Raw genomic sequence first — 14,031 nt, 5'->3', positions numbered from 1 at the left:
ACCGTGTAAGCTGCTCATGAGCCTGCATCCTTGTGGTATAAATAACAGTTATTTCCCCAGAGAATTAGGAAGAGAGATGGCAAATTAAACAGACTTTGCAATGGATATTTTTGAAGTGGGAGGCTTCTGTTCTCCAAGTGAGAAGTTAACATAAAGGTCCGTGCCTCAGCTCGGACCTTCAGTTAGGGAAATAAACTTCCCATGGAGATGCCCTCAGAATCAACCTCTTGGCTGCCCATTGATAAATTACTTCAGCATGAGTTATTGACAGAATGGCAGTAAAGTTTGGCTTAAAAATAAAGGCACGTATCTTTAACTTTCTTTGCTTTAGAAAACAGTTTTGGCGTTGCAGGAATAAGTTGAATGTATGTAGGTGTTCGTGAAGAAAATGAGAGATTACCTGTTACTCAAACCTATTATTTTACTTTTCCTTTTGCAGGAAAAGCTGCAAGTCATTTAATGACCAAATAAGGTCTCCATTCTCATGATTTATCTGGTATGCTTCTCCTGGAGCCATGGATGAATACAACCGCTTTGTGGATTGGGACAAAATGGATGTTACTGTCCAGAGCCAGGATGCAAAGGAGCTATCTTGCACAGAGTTCCAGGAGCTCAAGCAGCTGGCCCGGCAGGGCTACTGGGCCAAGAACCACTCTCTGAGAGCCAAAGTGTACCACAAACTAATTAGCAATATCCCGTGCCGCACAGTCACCCCAGATGCAAATGTGTACCGGGACATCGTTGTGAAGATCATTGGAAAACGTAACAGTAGCTCCCTTCCACTACCAGAGTTTGTGGATAACAGCCTGGTCCCCACGTACTGCTTGAATGCAGAAGGCATCGGGGCAGTCAGGAAGATTATATTATGCATTGCGAATCAGTTCCCAGACATATCGTTTTGCCCAGCACTGCCTTCTGTGATAGCTTTGCTCCTCCACTACAGCAAAGATGAGGCAGAGTGCTTTGAACAGGTTTGTCGCATCCTCGCTTGCAATGACCCGTCTAAGCGGCTCATCGATCAGACGTTCTTAGCTTTTGAGTCCTCCTGCATGACCTTTGGTGACCTGGTTAACAAGTACTGTCAGGCAGCACATAAACTGATGGTGGCAGTGTCCGAGGATGTGTTGGAGGTATACTCTGATTGGCAACGATGGCTCTTCGGAGAGCTGCCTATGGTGTACATTGCTCGGGTCTTTGATGTCTTTCTGGTGGAGGGCTACAAAGTTCTCTATCGTGTTGCGCTGGCTCTTCTGAAATTTTTTCACAAAGTCAGAGCTGGGCAGCCCATGGAGTCTGACAGCATACAGCAGGACATTCGGGCCTTTGTGAGAGACATTGCCAAGTCAGTGTCCCCGGAGAGGCTTTTGGAAAAAGCCTTTGCTATCCGCCTCTTCTCACGGAAGGAGATCCAGCTTCTGCAGATGGCCAATGAGAAGGCTTTGCAGCAGAAGGGCATCACGGTCAAACAGAAAAGGTAGGGCTCTCGCTACAGGCATCCGGAGCAATCTCGTGAGCTTTCCCAGCGTGATGAGCAGTCAGTCAATCCTGGGTGGCTGCTGTGGAAGGAGAAGAGCTCTACTGGTATATATGCTGATTGATTGGGTTTTTTTCTCTCAGCAGAAAAAGTCAACAGCCCCAAAATTAAGCATTTCTGGGATTGTAATGAGAAGTGTAATTGGAATGTTATGATACAAGAGAAACGAAGCGGTTTCTCATGGCTTACTTGGTGATGAATTTATAATTACTTTTTACAGGTACATATTCATTGCAAGTATTGTATCCCAAAAGTGTCTTTCACAAGCTGTTTTTAAATAAAAAGGCATTTTAGTAAAGCTGGAAAAAACACTAGTAAATTATGTGGAAGGAAAAGTACCCAAACAAATGTGAAAATTAATTCTTAAATGTGAGATTACTTGTGTAAAATGTCAATTTCATGCTGCCCAGTACTGTGAATTCAGCAGTTTCTTTAGTGTAGCTAGGCAAACACTGTCCCAGCTGGGAGCATTTTGCTTAACTGTGGAGTTATTTTAACAGAACAAGTCTTATTTACAGGTTACTTTCAAAATTAGTGTGACTGCAAGCGTCCTGAAAGTCAAGAGTATAGTAATCGTAGGTAGGAGTTGACCTATTTTGTGACAGATCTGTTAGAATTAGATCATTAGAAATAATGATTTTGAAAGAAACACAGAAGAGAACAGTGAGGATGCTGCTCCAAAAGATGATTGCATAATCATAATTTCTTTTCAGAAATGAGGGGAGGAAAAGCCAGCTTTGAAACCAGTAAATGAAATCCTGCCCCAATGTGACAGTAAAAGGCACAATAATAAAAAGCTTAGCTGAAAGACGTTTCCATGTATATAGAAAACAAAACATCTCAACATCTGTATAGAAAACAAATATCTAAATAAAATTAGCATCCTGCTAAGTGCAAATGTATGGGCAGGTAAATACTGGTGTTGTAGACATACTCTGTTTATCCTAAGGCCTTCTGTGACTGCAGACTTCTCCCAATTGTGTTTGAAATCTAAGTTTGAGTTGAACAGTTTTATCAGCTGTTGTGACCTCTGAAGCGGTCAGTAAGTGGGGTATCTAGAACTTGGTATTCTAGAGGGACAGTCTTTCATTTTCTCTGAATCTTCAAAAATCAAAAGGTACCAGCCACTGATGTATTAGGGTCTTACAGCCAGTTGTGTTGCTGAGTTAGTCACAGTAGTTGCGAACAAATATCATTCCATAGTATTGAAATATATACTTACAGGTTTCAGCCTATAACGTAAATGTTAGCTGAACTTCTTTCATACGCTCAAATTCATGTAAAGTTCCCTCCAGTCTTTTCCAACGGGTTATTTTTAGACTCACACTTTGGTTTACAGTGAGCTTGTGCTTTATCTTGCTCATATCTTGGAAGAGACCAATTTGTCCATCTCAAATATTTCAAGGCCTTTAGCCACTGGAGCGTCACATCGGGCAGAGTTCAGGCCATTGTATTTGGGACGTGGCAACCAGAAGTATTAATTCTAACAGTGTGTAGCTTTTCTTCCTGTACTGGAGTTCAGAAGAGTTGTAATATCCTTTCTGAGTATGTTCTTGAGCAACAGAAAGAGACCTTTAAATAAACAAAACAAAACAGAAAAAAATCAAAACCACAACAAAACTAACAAAAAAAACCCACAAAACAAACAAAAAAAACACCCTAACTGTAAAAAAGAAACCAGAGGCTTGTGCTGTGTTAAATGTGGTAGAGGTGTTCTTTTTCAGAGCAACAGTAGTGCCTTCAAAGCAAAATACAGTAAATTTGTACCCAAATAATGCCAGTAGTTACTGCCTTACCAGGCAGAGTTGCTAGTGAAGAACTTCTCTCTTTTGTAAAGATCCTGAAACTTCTCAGTATCTGCTGGCACAGTACTGCTGTGAACTGGGCTCAGTCTGGATCCCGACATGAGCAGATGTGGGTGCTGAAAAATGAACTTTTCTCCAGTGCTCGATAGGATGTGAGTGAGTTCTGTTGCCCAGATGTGTTTGGCCTGTGTAAGGAGATGATTAATTATTTTTATTTTACACTCAGATAACTACAAGCAGGTAGAAAAAAAAAAGGGGGGGGGGGGCAGGGGGAAGAATTAGGAAATATTTTAACCTGTCTGTTTGTTTGTTTTTCTTGTGCTTGGTGATTTGAATCAAACTTTACTTTGTTTCTCTCCAGGCTCCTTTCATTCACTTTGTCACGGATGTAGGAAATCACTGATCTTTTCTATCTTTTTTGTCTTTCTCCTTATACATTCTCCTTCTGTCAAATTCCATACCCACTGCACCCCTCCTGTTTGCAGTGTTGCGTCTCCCAAAAGGTAGGTTAAAACACTTCAATCTTTGCACTTTGCTTGTTTCTTCTGACTTTGGCAGGTTCTTATTTTTTCCCGAGGCTGTCATTATTGCTAATGCTGGGGCAGGAGAAGCAGGGCAGCAATTAGAGCATCCCATTGCTGTGTAACATCTCCTGAATATGCTCTTGAAGTTAGTTCAAAGCACCTGCAAACTTGAAGGATAAGGGTCACCAGCCCAGCTTGTCAATGTAGCACTTCCATACAGCAATACAAGCCTGCGTTTTCCAAGCCTGCGTTTTCCAGAATGGAAAAGCATAATGTTAATGATGTGATGTAAGTCCTTTCTACGTTGGAAGAAAAAGCGTTATTCTTTAAGACGTCTCAAGTAACGTGTCTTCAGAACTGTTGAGTGTTGTCCCACATCCAAACCTCCTGTATGCTCTTGCACTGTGAGACATCCTCGACTTTTTTTTTCTTCTTTGCAAGCTTTCCACAGTTAATTGGAAAGATGTTGGACTGAACCCAACTTGGCATACTCTTAAAAGTGACTTGTCTCTGTTCATGCTAGGTGATATTTATTTTTAAGCAGATAGGGTATTTTTTAGAGGCGAGAAGACAGACTGTTTTCCCGTGTCAAGGAGGTCAGAGTTACTCAGCCATATAGCATTAATGGTTAATGAAGTCATTCATCAACTCTTGGCCTGAAAAGCAAATCTTAAAGAACAAAACGCAGTGGATTGTGATACCTGATAAGCAGAGAACTTGGAAAGGAGAAAGACTGCCCTGTGAGTATTAAATACCACAGTGTATGGGTTTAAATGAATGCCTTTGAGAATCTTCTGGTTTTGTTGCAGGTGCCCTGAGTTAACTTCAGTGAGTGATGCACACTAACATTTGTACTAATTTATAATATCAAAATTGGAATAAATTTCCTCATGTTTTCATGTCTAAAAGAATACCTTAAGAGACTTACCAAAACATGTTTCATATCCTGTGTGTTGAGGATTTTACCTCTAATAGATCAGCAGGCTTTTAATTCCAGCCACGCAGATCTTCAATGTCTGTATATTATTTTACTGTATTTACAATGAAAGGAGCAGAAAGACTTGATTTCTGCTGGGAAGCACATAGTTTGGCTTTGAGGGGACTTAGGTAGATGCAGGGTGTCTGTTGACACTGATCTCAACACAGGATTAGGTTGCAGGCTTGTACACCACGTATGGCTTATATTGCCATTTATGACTGAGGAGCAACACGTCACTTCTACCACGCATTTATGCCCTAACTGAAATGATAATGGATTTTGAAGATAATGCAGACCCTGTAAGACTTGACCCAAACCAAAGTAGAGCAGGAAGATGTAATTCAGTGAGTCATACCTTGAGCATGGTATTTGTTGTCTCGGAATACATACAGAGCATATCCACTGTGACCGCTGCTAGCACAGGTCATCAGCATTGGCTTTATCTGCAGGAACTTTGAGGTCTCTGAAGCACATTTTATTAATGATATAGCTGTAAAAACAACATTCCTCCAAAGACAGCAAAATAAGCTCCTTCATTAAATATTTAAATTGTGCTGCTTTCCTAAATCAGATTTCCTTTCGGATAATAAAAATGGAACGTGGCTTTCCAACATCAGCAATCAATAGAAAGTTGTCGTCCCTGTCCCAATAAGCCAACAGGAAGAACTGAGGAAAGCAATAATAAAGAGTAAAATCTTAATGAATTTATTCAGTTCTAGTGGTAGACTTTAGTGTAGTGCTAGTCCAAATTTAGTGTTCCCTCACATTGCTGTTTTTTTACCAGATAACCCTGAAAGAACTCTGGTGTGGTGAAGGCTAAACTTAATTTTCATCAACCAATATAGGTCAAAACATATTTTTTTTCTTAGCCAACCTGTGTGCTGTTCATTTTCACTCATTTACTACTTTGAACATCAACTACCCAACTGTAGTAGGTTCATTTAATATTTCAGAGAAATATTGCCAAAAATGAGAGGGTGAATACAGGTTCATTACTTGTAATTCTAGTTGCAATTTTCTGAAACCCCTCCAATAAATTTGTAGTTTTGTTAAGCAGCACAGGGTTTGGGTTGAGGTAGGTGCAGGCTGTGTATTGACACCGGTCTCAACACAGGATCAGGTTTGTCTTAAGCAGCTGCAGCTGTGATTTAAAACTGGGAAACAGCAGGTCATTTTATTTCAAATAATTCAGTCAGGCTACTGTCTAGGTTTTGCCAACTAAATGGTGACATTAAGCATAAAATGATTCACCATGGTATTCAAGGGTCAGGAACGGCATTGCCTGGAATAGTTTTAAATGGCCAATACAGTGATAAATGCTTCCTAATAAACCAGAAATATCTGTTTGTAAAGGTGATGTTCTACCTACATGGAAAAGTCATAGGAAGATGTGGGGTGCTGAAAGTGATGTGTTACTATGAATACTGCTGAAGACAGGCTTCAAGTGGGGTCTGGGTAGGAAAGTCCTTAACTCAGCAGTTCGTAGTAGCCAGGAGAAGGAACAGAGGCAAAAGAAAAGGTACACGGAGGTTGAGAGCTTTTTAGGAACAAGTTCTTAAGTTTAGTTGCCCAAACAGATCACCTAAGTGTGAAAAATGTATAGAGCAAGCACACAAATAATTGTGAGGCTTGCTTGTTGGAGGTTTAGTCAGTTTAAAACTGTTTCAATATTTGCTACTAACTCTTAGCTTATTTATCATTGGTACTTTTCCTCCGGAAATTCACTGTAAAAACTGGTTGTCTGCCCTGAGTGTTTTTAATTCCTTGAACGTGAGAAAAATCTCATTTCTGATGAACCGAAACCAAGGGTTTGTTTCTCAGCTATGTTCTGTAGCGCCACCAGCTGCAGACCAGGCAGGACTGGGAGGGCTGAGCCCAAGACCTAAAGTAAGATGCAGAAGATGTGGGTTCAATTCTTGGTTCGTACTTTGCTTCAGCTGATCTCTCCTGTGTGTCAGCTTGCGGTGTTTAAAAGCACAAATAATGTCCTAGTCGGTGATACTCTAAGTTTTAAAACCCGTTAGTCGTTGCAGCTCGCTTAAATAGGGGTCCATAGATGTGCCTTGCTAATTAAATAATGCAGGGTAGCAATGCGAGTAGTGAGTTGGTTCATTTTGCTAGAGAAAGCAGTAATTCTTTTTTTTTTTTTTTTTAAGTGACCTAGTGTCTCCAAGCAAGCACCACTCTAGAATACAGTGGAAATGCTGCTGATTTCTTGGTAATACGAGCAAGAGAAATAATAAAAGATGTATAGTTTCTGTGTTTTAGGGAGCGAGCTAAGCTATTTGGATACATGCAGATATGCAGTATTGAGGTCATCTTTATGTTCCGTGAAACTGAGAGGAAAGAAATATTTAATTGTAAAAAAAAAAAAAAACAAAAAAAAAAAACACAACCACAAAAACCCACCAGAAATTGGCAAATACTTGCAACTGAACCCTTGCATGCAGAGCAAACCACCTGAAGCTTCATTTAACTAATGGCTACCCAGTAATTCAGTATCTTGTGTAAGTTCATATGTCACTTTCACCATATACTTGGCTGTCACCCTTGCATTTTAAAAGTCTTTAACATTGGCCACGGATGCAATAACACTTGTTTAATCCCCAGGCTCTGAGTCTGTGTGCTTATTTAATCTGAGAAATGAAGGCTGGTTAAGATGATGATGATGATTATTACCTTCAAGTGTTTAAAAGCCATGAATCAGGTCTTGTAATTATCTCGGATCCCTCTGGGAGGTACGGGGGTTTGCTTTCCAGTGTGAGCGTCTAGCGTTTCTGCATGTTTTCAGGCTCCAACTGGAACCATGAACTTCAGAACTTATTTGGTTCTTAATGAAGTGGAAGTCATTGGTAATGACATGTTTCCAAGAAGTGGAACTTTCCAAAAGCTTCAAATACTTGCCTTGGATTAAAATTGCTTAGCCTGGTAATACTGATTCCTCTAAGATTTCTGAGGGTTTTAGGAGTTCTCTAATTCCATCATAATAGGCAAGACCTCAGAGGAGGGACAAAGTGCTACCCGTTCCTTTCAGATCCTGGCTGTTTCTTTAGGTATCCGGTTCTCTACGCTTCACTACTAGCACCAGTGAGATTGTCTCAAACAGCAATATAATTTGATCTATTTAAGGTCATGGTGATCCTAGCTGGGTCACCGTTGTGTCCTCTGTATAATATAAAGGTGCAGGTCACGGCTGCCATACAAGTATTTCAGTAAGGCCAGGTCACTGCCGCTCAAGGATTACGTTAAACTGCAGTAGTTTATTACCTTCACAAAGTCATGGCCTTCCAATCCCATGGGCTGGGGCTTTGAACAATAGCGTGTCTACTAGGGTCTTTTAGCGTTCTTTGCATGTATCTCTCCAGTAATCCGAAACTTGTTTTGTTAAATTATTGTCTCTCAATGTTTTGTATTATATTTCTTAGGCAGAATGTGCACTTAGCAGTTCATGCTGAGAACTTCAAGTCTGAAATTGTCAGTGTGAAAGAGATGCGAGATATCTGGTCATGGATCCCGGAGCGATTTGCACTTTGCCAGCCCCTCTTGCTTTTCACCACCTTGGAACACGGCTGTAGTCTGAGCAGGTAAGGAAAACCTTCCCCGCTCTTCTTAACTGCAGCACAAAAAAGAGCAACTGGTGAACTGTTGGTTGGATTGACAAAAAGGCCATGCCTAGTCAGAACTTGATCTGAAAAATATTATTAGCAGTGGGAGGTAAATGTGACAAATTCCTATTGGCTACAGCATTTCACTAGGATACTTCGTATGCCAGAACATGGCAAGCCTTTTTAAAGTATCCAAGACCAATTGGAAAAGTCAAACTTGCACCAGTTCACAGAATCTGCTGGTCACTGGGTGTGAACGGTTCACTCAGTGGCTGCTCTGCAGGCTCTCTGGTAGATAACTGCATTCAAACTGATCCAAAGAATAAGAGAACTGGAAAACGGAGATTCGTCTGCCTATGAATCTGATTGTAGGATAAACTAGATATGAGTTCTCCTTGCACTTGACACAGAAGACTAATCCTATAGCTCCTAATAATGACTTCGACACCTGCAGCTGAGGTACTGAGGTGGGGAGTGAGTGGTCTGCTGTCCCAGCCCCATGTGCCTACGAGGAAAAGCAAAAGCAAGCAACGAGAGTGCATTGTAATTATTTTCTACGAAACCTGAAAGCTCTTCAGACGCAGCCTTCAGTCCTCAGGACACCACTTCCTTTAGGTGGCCTTAATTCAAAATGCTGTAAAATGCCACTGGTGTGACAGGTAGTCTTCTGGTTATCCTGCAGAGACCTAAACAACCGTACACAGAACCGAGCAGAGAAGAAGTGATGGATAATATTTGTTTGCACTCTACTCTGTTATTTGCAATGGACTGTAGGAAGCATTTGGAGGAATATGCTTAGTCTTCAGATGTGTTTTTTGCCATGCCATCAGCTGGAGGAGGAGATGGTGCCTGACATTAAGGAGGAAAAGAACTGGGGTTCGGGGTAGCTGAGTGCTCATTTTTCATGTATTCTGCACTTCAGGTTCTATTCTCACAGCGAGGGACACGAACCAACTCTTCTCCTCATCAAGACCACAGCCAAAGAGGTAAGTGAGTGGAAAAGCAACGGATTAAATTAGGTTTTAGGCAGTTATGTAATGCTGTATTGCAACAGACAACTGTTTATAATAAAATGAAGAAGCAAGAGACCTGAATTTGCTTGGGGTTTTGTTTTGTTTTTTTTAACAATGCATGCTTTAAATGGTTCCGTTTGTCAATTATGGGACTAGGCATTCTTGGGTAAATCTTGTAAACTAGGTCTTGGTCAGCTATTCTTTCTCTGTAAGTAATGGAGGATGATGGACTAGAGTAACTTATTGAGCTCTTGGACAGACTGTCTTAATTGCAGAATCAGAAGGAGAGGCTGGGGATTTGTGTTAAGAAACTCATGATTCATAGAAGATATTTTCATTTTCTCCAGGATATGAGGAGGGAAAGTAGCAGAATTTAAATGGTATGAATAACATTGGACTACATAACATGGAAACAAAGGCTTTAGCTTCGTCTCATTCTTGTTTGGGAAAAAAAAAATAAAACAAGAAAGCTCTGGGAACCTGAGGAGGAGTGCACACAGGGGCCTTATCTCATGAGTGCTGGCTCTCTACTTTATTGTGTATGACAATATTGGACAACATAATGTGAAAACAGAAATATTGGCTTCATCTCATGCTTGTTTAAAAAAAAATAATAACCTCCGAAGAACCTCCTTATAACGAGCATTAATTGTCTGCGCCACTGTGCACAACTCCTAAATATTCTGCTTATAGTGTTAAGCTATTATTGCAGCCTGTGGGCTTATATTTCTGCTTATGTTCTTGCAGGATGACTGTCCATGAAACAAGCCCGTTTCTACTCTTATTTGCATCTACCTAACGCTAACATTCCAGGCTGTTTCATAGTTCTGTGTGTGGCTTCCGGCCATCCCAGCCTGTGTTGACTTGCTTATAGAATGCCCATGGTATCTAAAGGGAAGAGGGGAAAATAGTTATTTATTATTTTGCCTCTTGTTCTGGAGCATGTGAAAAGTCTAGTTTTGTGTGTGATGCTGGTTTTTACAGTATGGTTCATTTCCTACCCCTCAAAAAAAGAAAAGTAGCCCAAACAAAAAAAGTAGGAGAAAAGCGTGAGGTTTTTTGTTTGGTGGTTGTGGGCTTTTTTTTTTTTTTTTTCAGAGGATTACATTCATCCTTTATTCATATATCTATTGTTACATTTTAGAAAGAAGAAAATTTGCCTTCTGATTTTCTGGCTGTCATGTACTTCAGGCATATCAGATCAAATAGAGTTCTGGGCCATCTTTTTGTTTATGCCCATGATTTTTCTATATGCAAAGTCTGCTCTTCAGTAATTTTGTCCTAGGAGCTCTGCTTGTAATGGTGGTGCAGGCTAAACAGCAAATGTACCCTAGAACAATTCCGTTTAACCATAGTTTCTGGGGAAAAAAAAAATGCAGAGTTGCTTTCATCCCATTCTTAAACCTTCATTGTTTGGTCTATGTCCACTTGGCAGTGATGCTTATTGCTGGTAGCAAGAAATTCTTCTAGTGCAAACAAAAGACTCCACAAAAAAACTCAGCCCTCTAAGGCTCTGTTTTTCTGAATTGGAAACTTGGAAACTCCATGCTGTTTGAATAGGCTGCTTTAAATATCTGAGCTAGTTCAGCATTGGCTTAGCTAAACTGATTTTAATCCACAGTTTGAAGTAGAGAAAGCCACCAAGGCTTTTATGACCAGAAAATGTTCAGACAGAACTGCTCATGCTGTAACTTGTGACAATATTGTTGCTTTGAATGCCAAAATGAGGAAGTGGAAGTCAGGCTTTACAAGTTTGCAGTAATTAGTGTTTTGGTACCTGGAGTTCTGTTGGAACATTTCTCCTTTAAGGCATCAGAGATGCGAAATAATTTATGAAACTCTTAGGATTTAAGGGTTGAGGATTAAAGCAGTTTAAATCTATCTTTAGAAACAAGTACTTGTGCTGCCTTAATCCACTGATATAGAGATTTTGAAAATCAAACTGAAATCAAACCTTCGTTTCTGGACTCTGAAATGTCAGTCTCACTTTCTTCGTCAATGGAAAGCCCCCTGACTGTGCTGTCTGTGCTAGGTCTGTGGTGCTTATCTGTCAACTGACTGGAGCGAGCGCAGGCGAGGAGGGAACAAGCTGAGTTTCTTCGGAACTGGGGAGTGCTTTGTATTTAGGGTGAGTAAAATTTTATTGTTGCTACCCAGTAGCAAGGCAGAGCCGCTGTACTGATGTGAGTAACTCTTACTTCCCTTCCACTTGAAGAGGCTGGATTACATGCCCTCCTTGTTTATAAAGTCTACTGAACTATTAACGTGGTGGAGGAAATTTTAGTTTTCGGTTTTGTGGTAACCCTTCTTCTCCCCTTGCACAGAATATTTTCTTAAAAGATGTAATAAGGTAACTCAGAAAACACTGCATCATTTCTTCAATCACCTAAAAAGCAAAGGTATAAATAAAGAAAATGGCATCTGGCCTAAAAGTCAGTTTGATCCAATCTTCCCTGTTAATCGTGTGAGTGGACTCTGAGGGGCTGGAGTGTTCTTTGCTGTGGAGAGTACTCTGTGTAGTACACATGCACTAATGAAAGCTTTGCTTTTCTCTGCCCCTATGCAGCTGCAGCCAGAAGTGGAACGCTACGAGTGGGTGATCATAAAACACCCAGAACTGGCCACAGCTGGCTCGGAGCCAGAAAATCATGCCCCACCAGCTTCCAGCACCCTCTCTTCCGGCAGTGGCCCATCAGACCCCTCCGATCGCCTTTCTCCCTTCTTATCGGCGCGGCACTTCAACTTGCCTTCCAAAACAGCCTCCATGTTCATGGCTGGCAGCAGCGAATGCATCATTATAGGTGAGTCAGTGTGAGAATTTGAGCATATATCCTACCAGCTGTTCCTGTCTGCCCTAGATAAGAGAGTCATCTATATTTACTGTAAATGTATTTCAGTATTGCCACAGTTAGAGCTGTGGCCAAAACCTGATATTGTTACCCAACAAAAATTTTCTATGGGAAAACTTGCATATCAAACATTTCAAAGCTCTCAGTTACTATCTTACTCTGAGCACAGCCATACCTTCATACTGCCTAATTCATGATGAGAAAGAATTCTTGAAGAGGAATTTACTTGTTCTTTTCCCAGCTTTGATTTTTGGCCGCTAACAGATATGCTAATAAATTTCTTTGTTTTTTCTTTACTGGAGGGAAAATATGCAGCTGGTAGTTTCCAAGATCCTCCAGCACTGAAAAAAACAAACACAGGCATTTGAGTTGGGCTTCTTGTTCTTACTGACCTGCATTATTTCTTTATAAATTAAAAAAAAAAATCAAATAGCTATGCATTTGATCATACTGTCACACCTGAAGACAGCAAGCAAACATCATTCAGGGCTTCCAGTTGTTCCCATGAGAACAAGTTGTTCTCATGGGGCTCAAGTTGTTCACTTGAGCTCTTTTTCTTTTGGTTTCTTTGGTTTGTTTTGTTTGTATAGCAGTTTCCCCTGCTGAGGAATGAAGGGGCACCCTTACACTCGTCTTTGTCTCTTCACAGGAGGTGGTGATGGCCAGGCTCTTTACCTGGATGCAGATCTGAACCATGGAAGAACCAGCCACTGCAATACTTTCAATAATCAGCCGTTGTGCTCTGAAAGCTTCCAGATCTCTGTCTTGGAGGTGTGGGGCTTCAGGGACACCATGAATGGTTGATGTGACTATCATTAATCAACTAGTTTTTCGGTTGTCCTAGGATTCCCAAGGCAAATTCTAATGCAGGAGCCAAGTTGAAACAGAATTTCTGCTGGGTTCAGTGTTTTTAGTAATTACTGAGTGGTGCACTTGAATGCAGGGCTTAGTTGTTTACTCTTATTTTATTTAAGACAAATCAAGGTGAAGTAATGTCTCTGATTAACTCAGCTCTTTACCTCTAGAGATCTGGATTCAGGTCCTGTTATTAGGTAAAAATGAAAGTGTAATGATTTCAAACCATCCTAACCGGATACAAGTCCGTATCACAGGATAGGTTTGCAGTTTGATGCAATTCCTCAGAGGCACAGAGCTGGCTGAGGTGTACAGCAGAGACGCTGGCACCAGTATCTGGCTTGAGCCAGAAATATCAAATGTCCGCTCACAGGGAACATTGATGAGCTCAGATTTGATGTAGAATTGTAGTTCACAAAATCATTGCCCTGCTATAAGCAGACATTGTGCAGACAAATCAGTACCATTTCTTAAGTTACGAAAGCCCCCAATTCACACAAGAGTCGTGATTGCTAGTTATCCTTCTCCTTGTACCTGAACCCTTGACACATTCCAGTTGCATCTGTTTGAGGAGTCTGCCTCTGAGGAAGGCATCCGGACTGGACAATGATATCTCAAAGGCTTGATTTTGTTTACATTCCTATTCCATATCAGTATAATGACTTCAAACTGACTCATGTTTCAGGCAGCTGAAAGCCAGAGCGTATATGCAGTGCTCAGAAACTTCCCTTTCTTCATCTTTCTGGGAACCTGAAATGAAGCTTTAAATCTGAGAATAACCATGCTGATATTTCTATATGTTTGGGGAATGAAACATTGTGATACAGAAGCTTAATGCTCCCCCCACAAGTAAATGAAGAGAGGTGG

At 40.8% G+C, this 14,031-nt stretch overlaps 1 protein-coding gene across 2 annotated transcripts; it reads left to right on the top strand.

Moving 5' to 3' along the window:
- Nucleotides 1-515: 515 nt before the first annotated feature.
- On the top strand, nucleotides 516-13,491 carry TBC1D24 (TBC1 domain family member 24; the record flags this gene model as incomplete). Of its 2 annotated transcripts, XM_082490422.1 has the most annotated exons (7): nucleotides 516-1,474; nucleotides 3,825-3,842; nucleotides 8,268-8,426; nucleotides 9,370-9,433; nucleotides 11,493-11,588; nucleotides 12,027-12,261; nucleotides 12,959-13,491. In XM_082490422.1, the coding sequence occupies 7 exons, from the start codon at nucleotides 516-518 to the stop codon at nucleotides 13,111-13,113; spliced, it is 1,686 nt and encodes a 561-aa protein (XP_082346548.1). In that variant the 3' UTR covers nucleotides 13,114-13,491. The 2 variants fall into 2 exon arrangements, with proteins under 2 accessions (XP_082346548.1, XP_082346549.1); XM_082490423.1 differs by lacking the exon at nucleotides 3,825-3,842.
- Nucleotides 13,492-14,031: the final 540 nt, after the last annotated feature.

This window comes from Vanellus vanellus (genome assembly GCF_965231255.1).
Source record: "Vanellus vanellus genome assembly, chromosome: 14".
Classification (NCBI taxonomy): domain Eukaryota; kingdom Metazoa; phylum Chordata; class Aves; order Charadriiformes; family Charadriidae; genus Vanellus; species Vanellus vanellus.
Note: the sequence above shows the minus strand (reverse complement) of the source record. Positions and strands in the feature narration are given on the sequence as shown.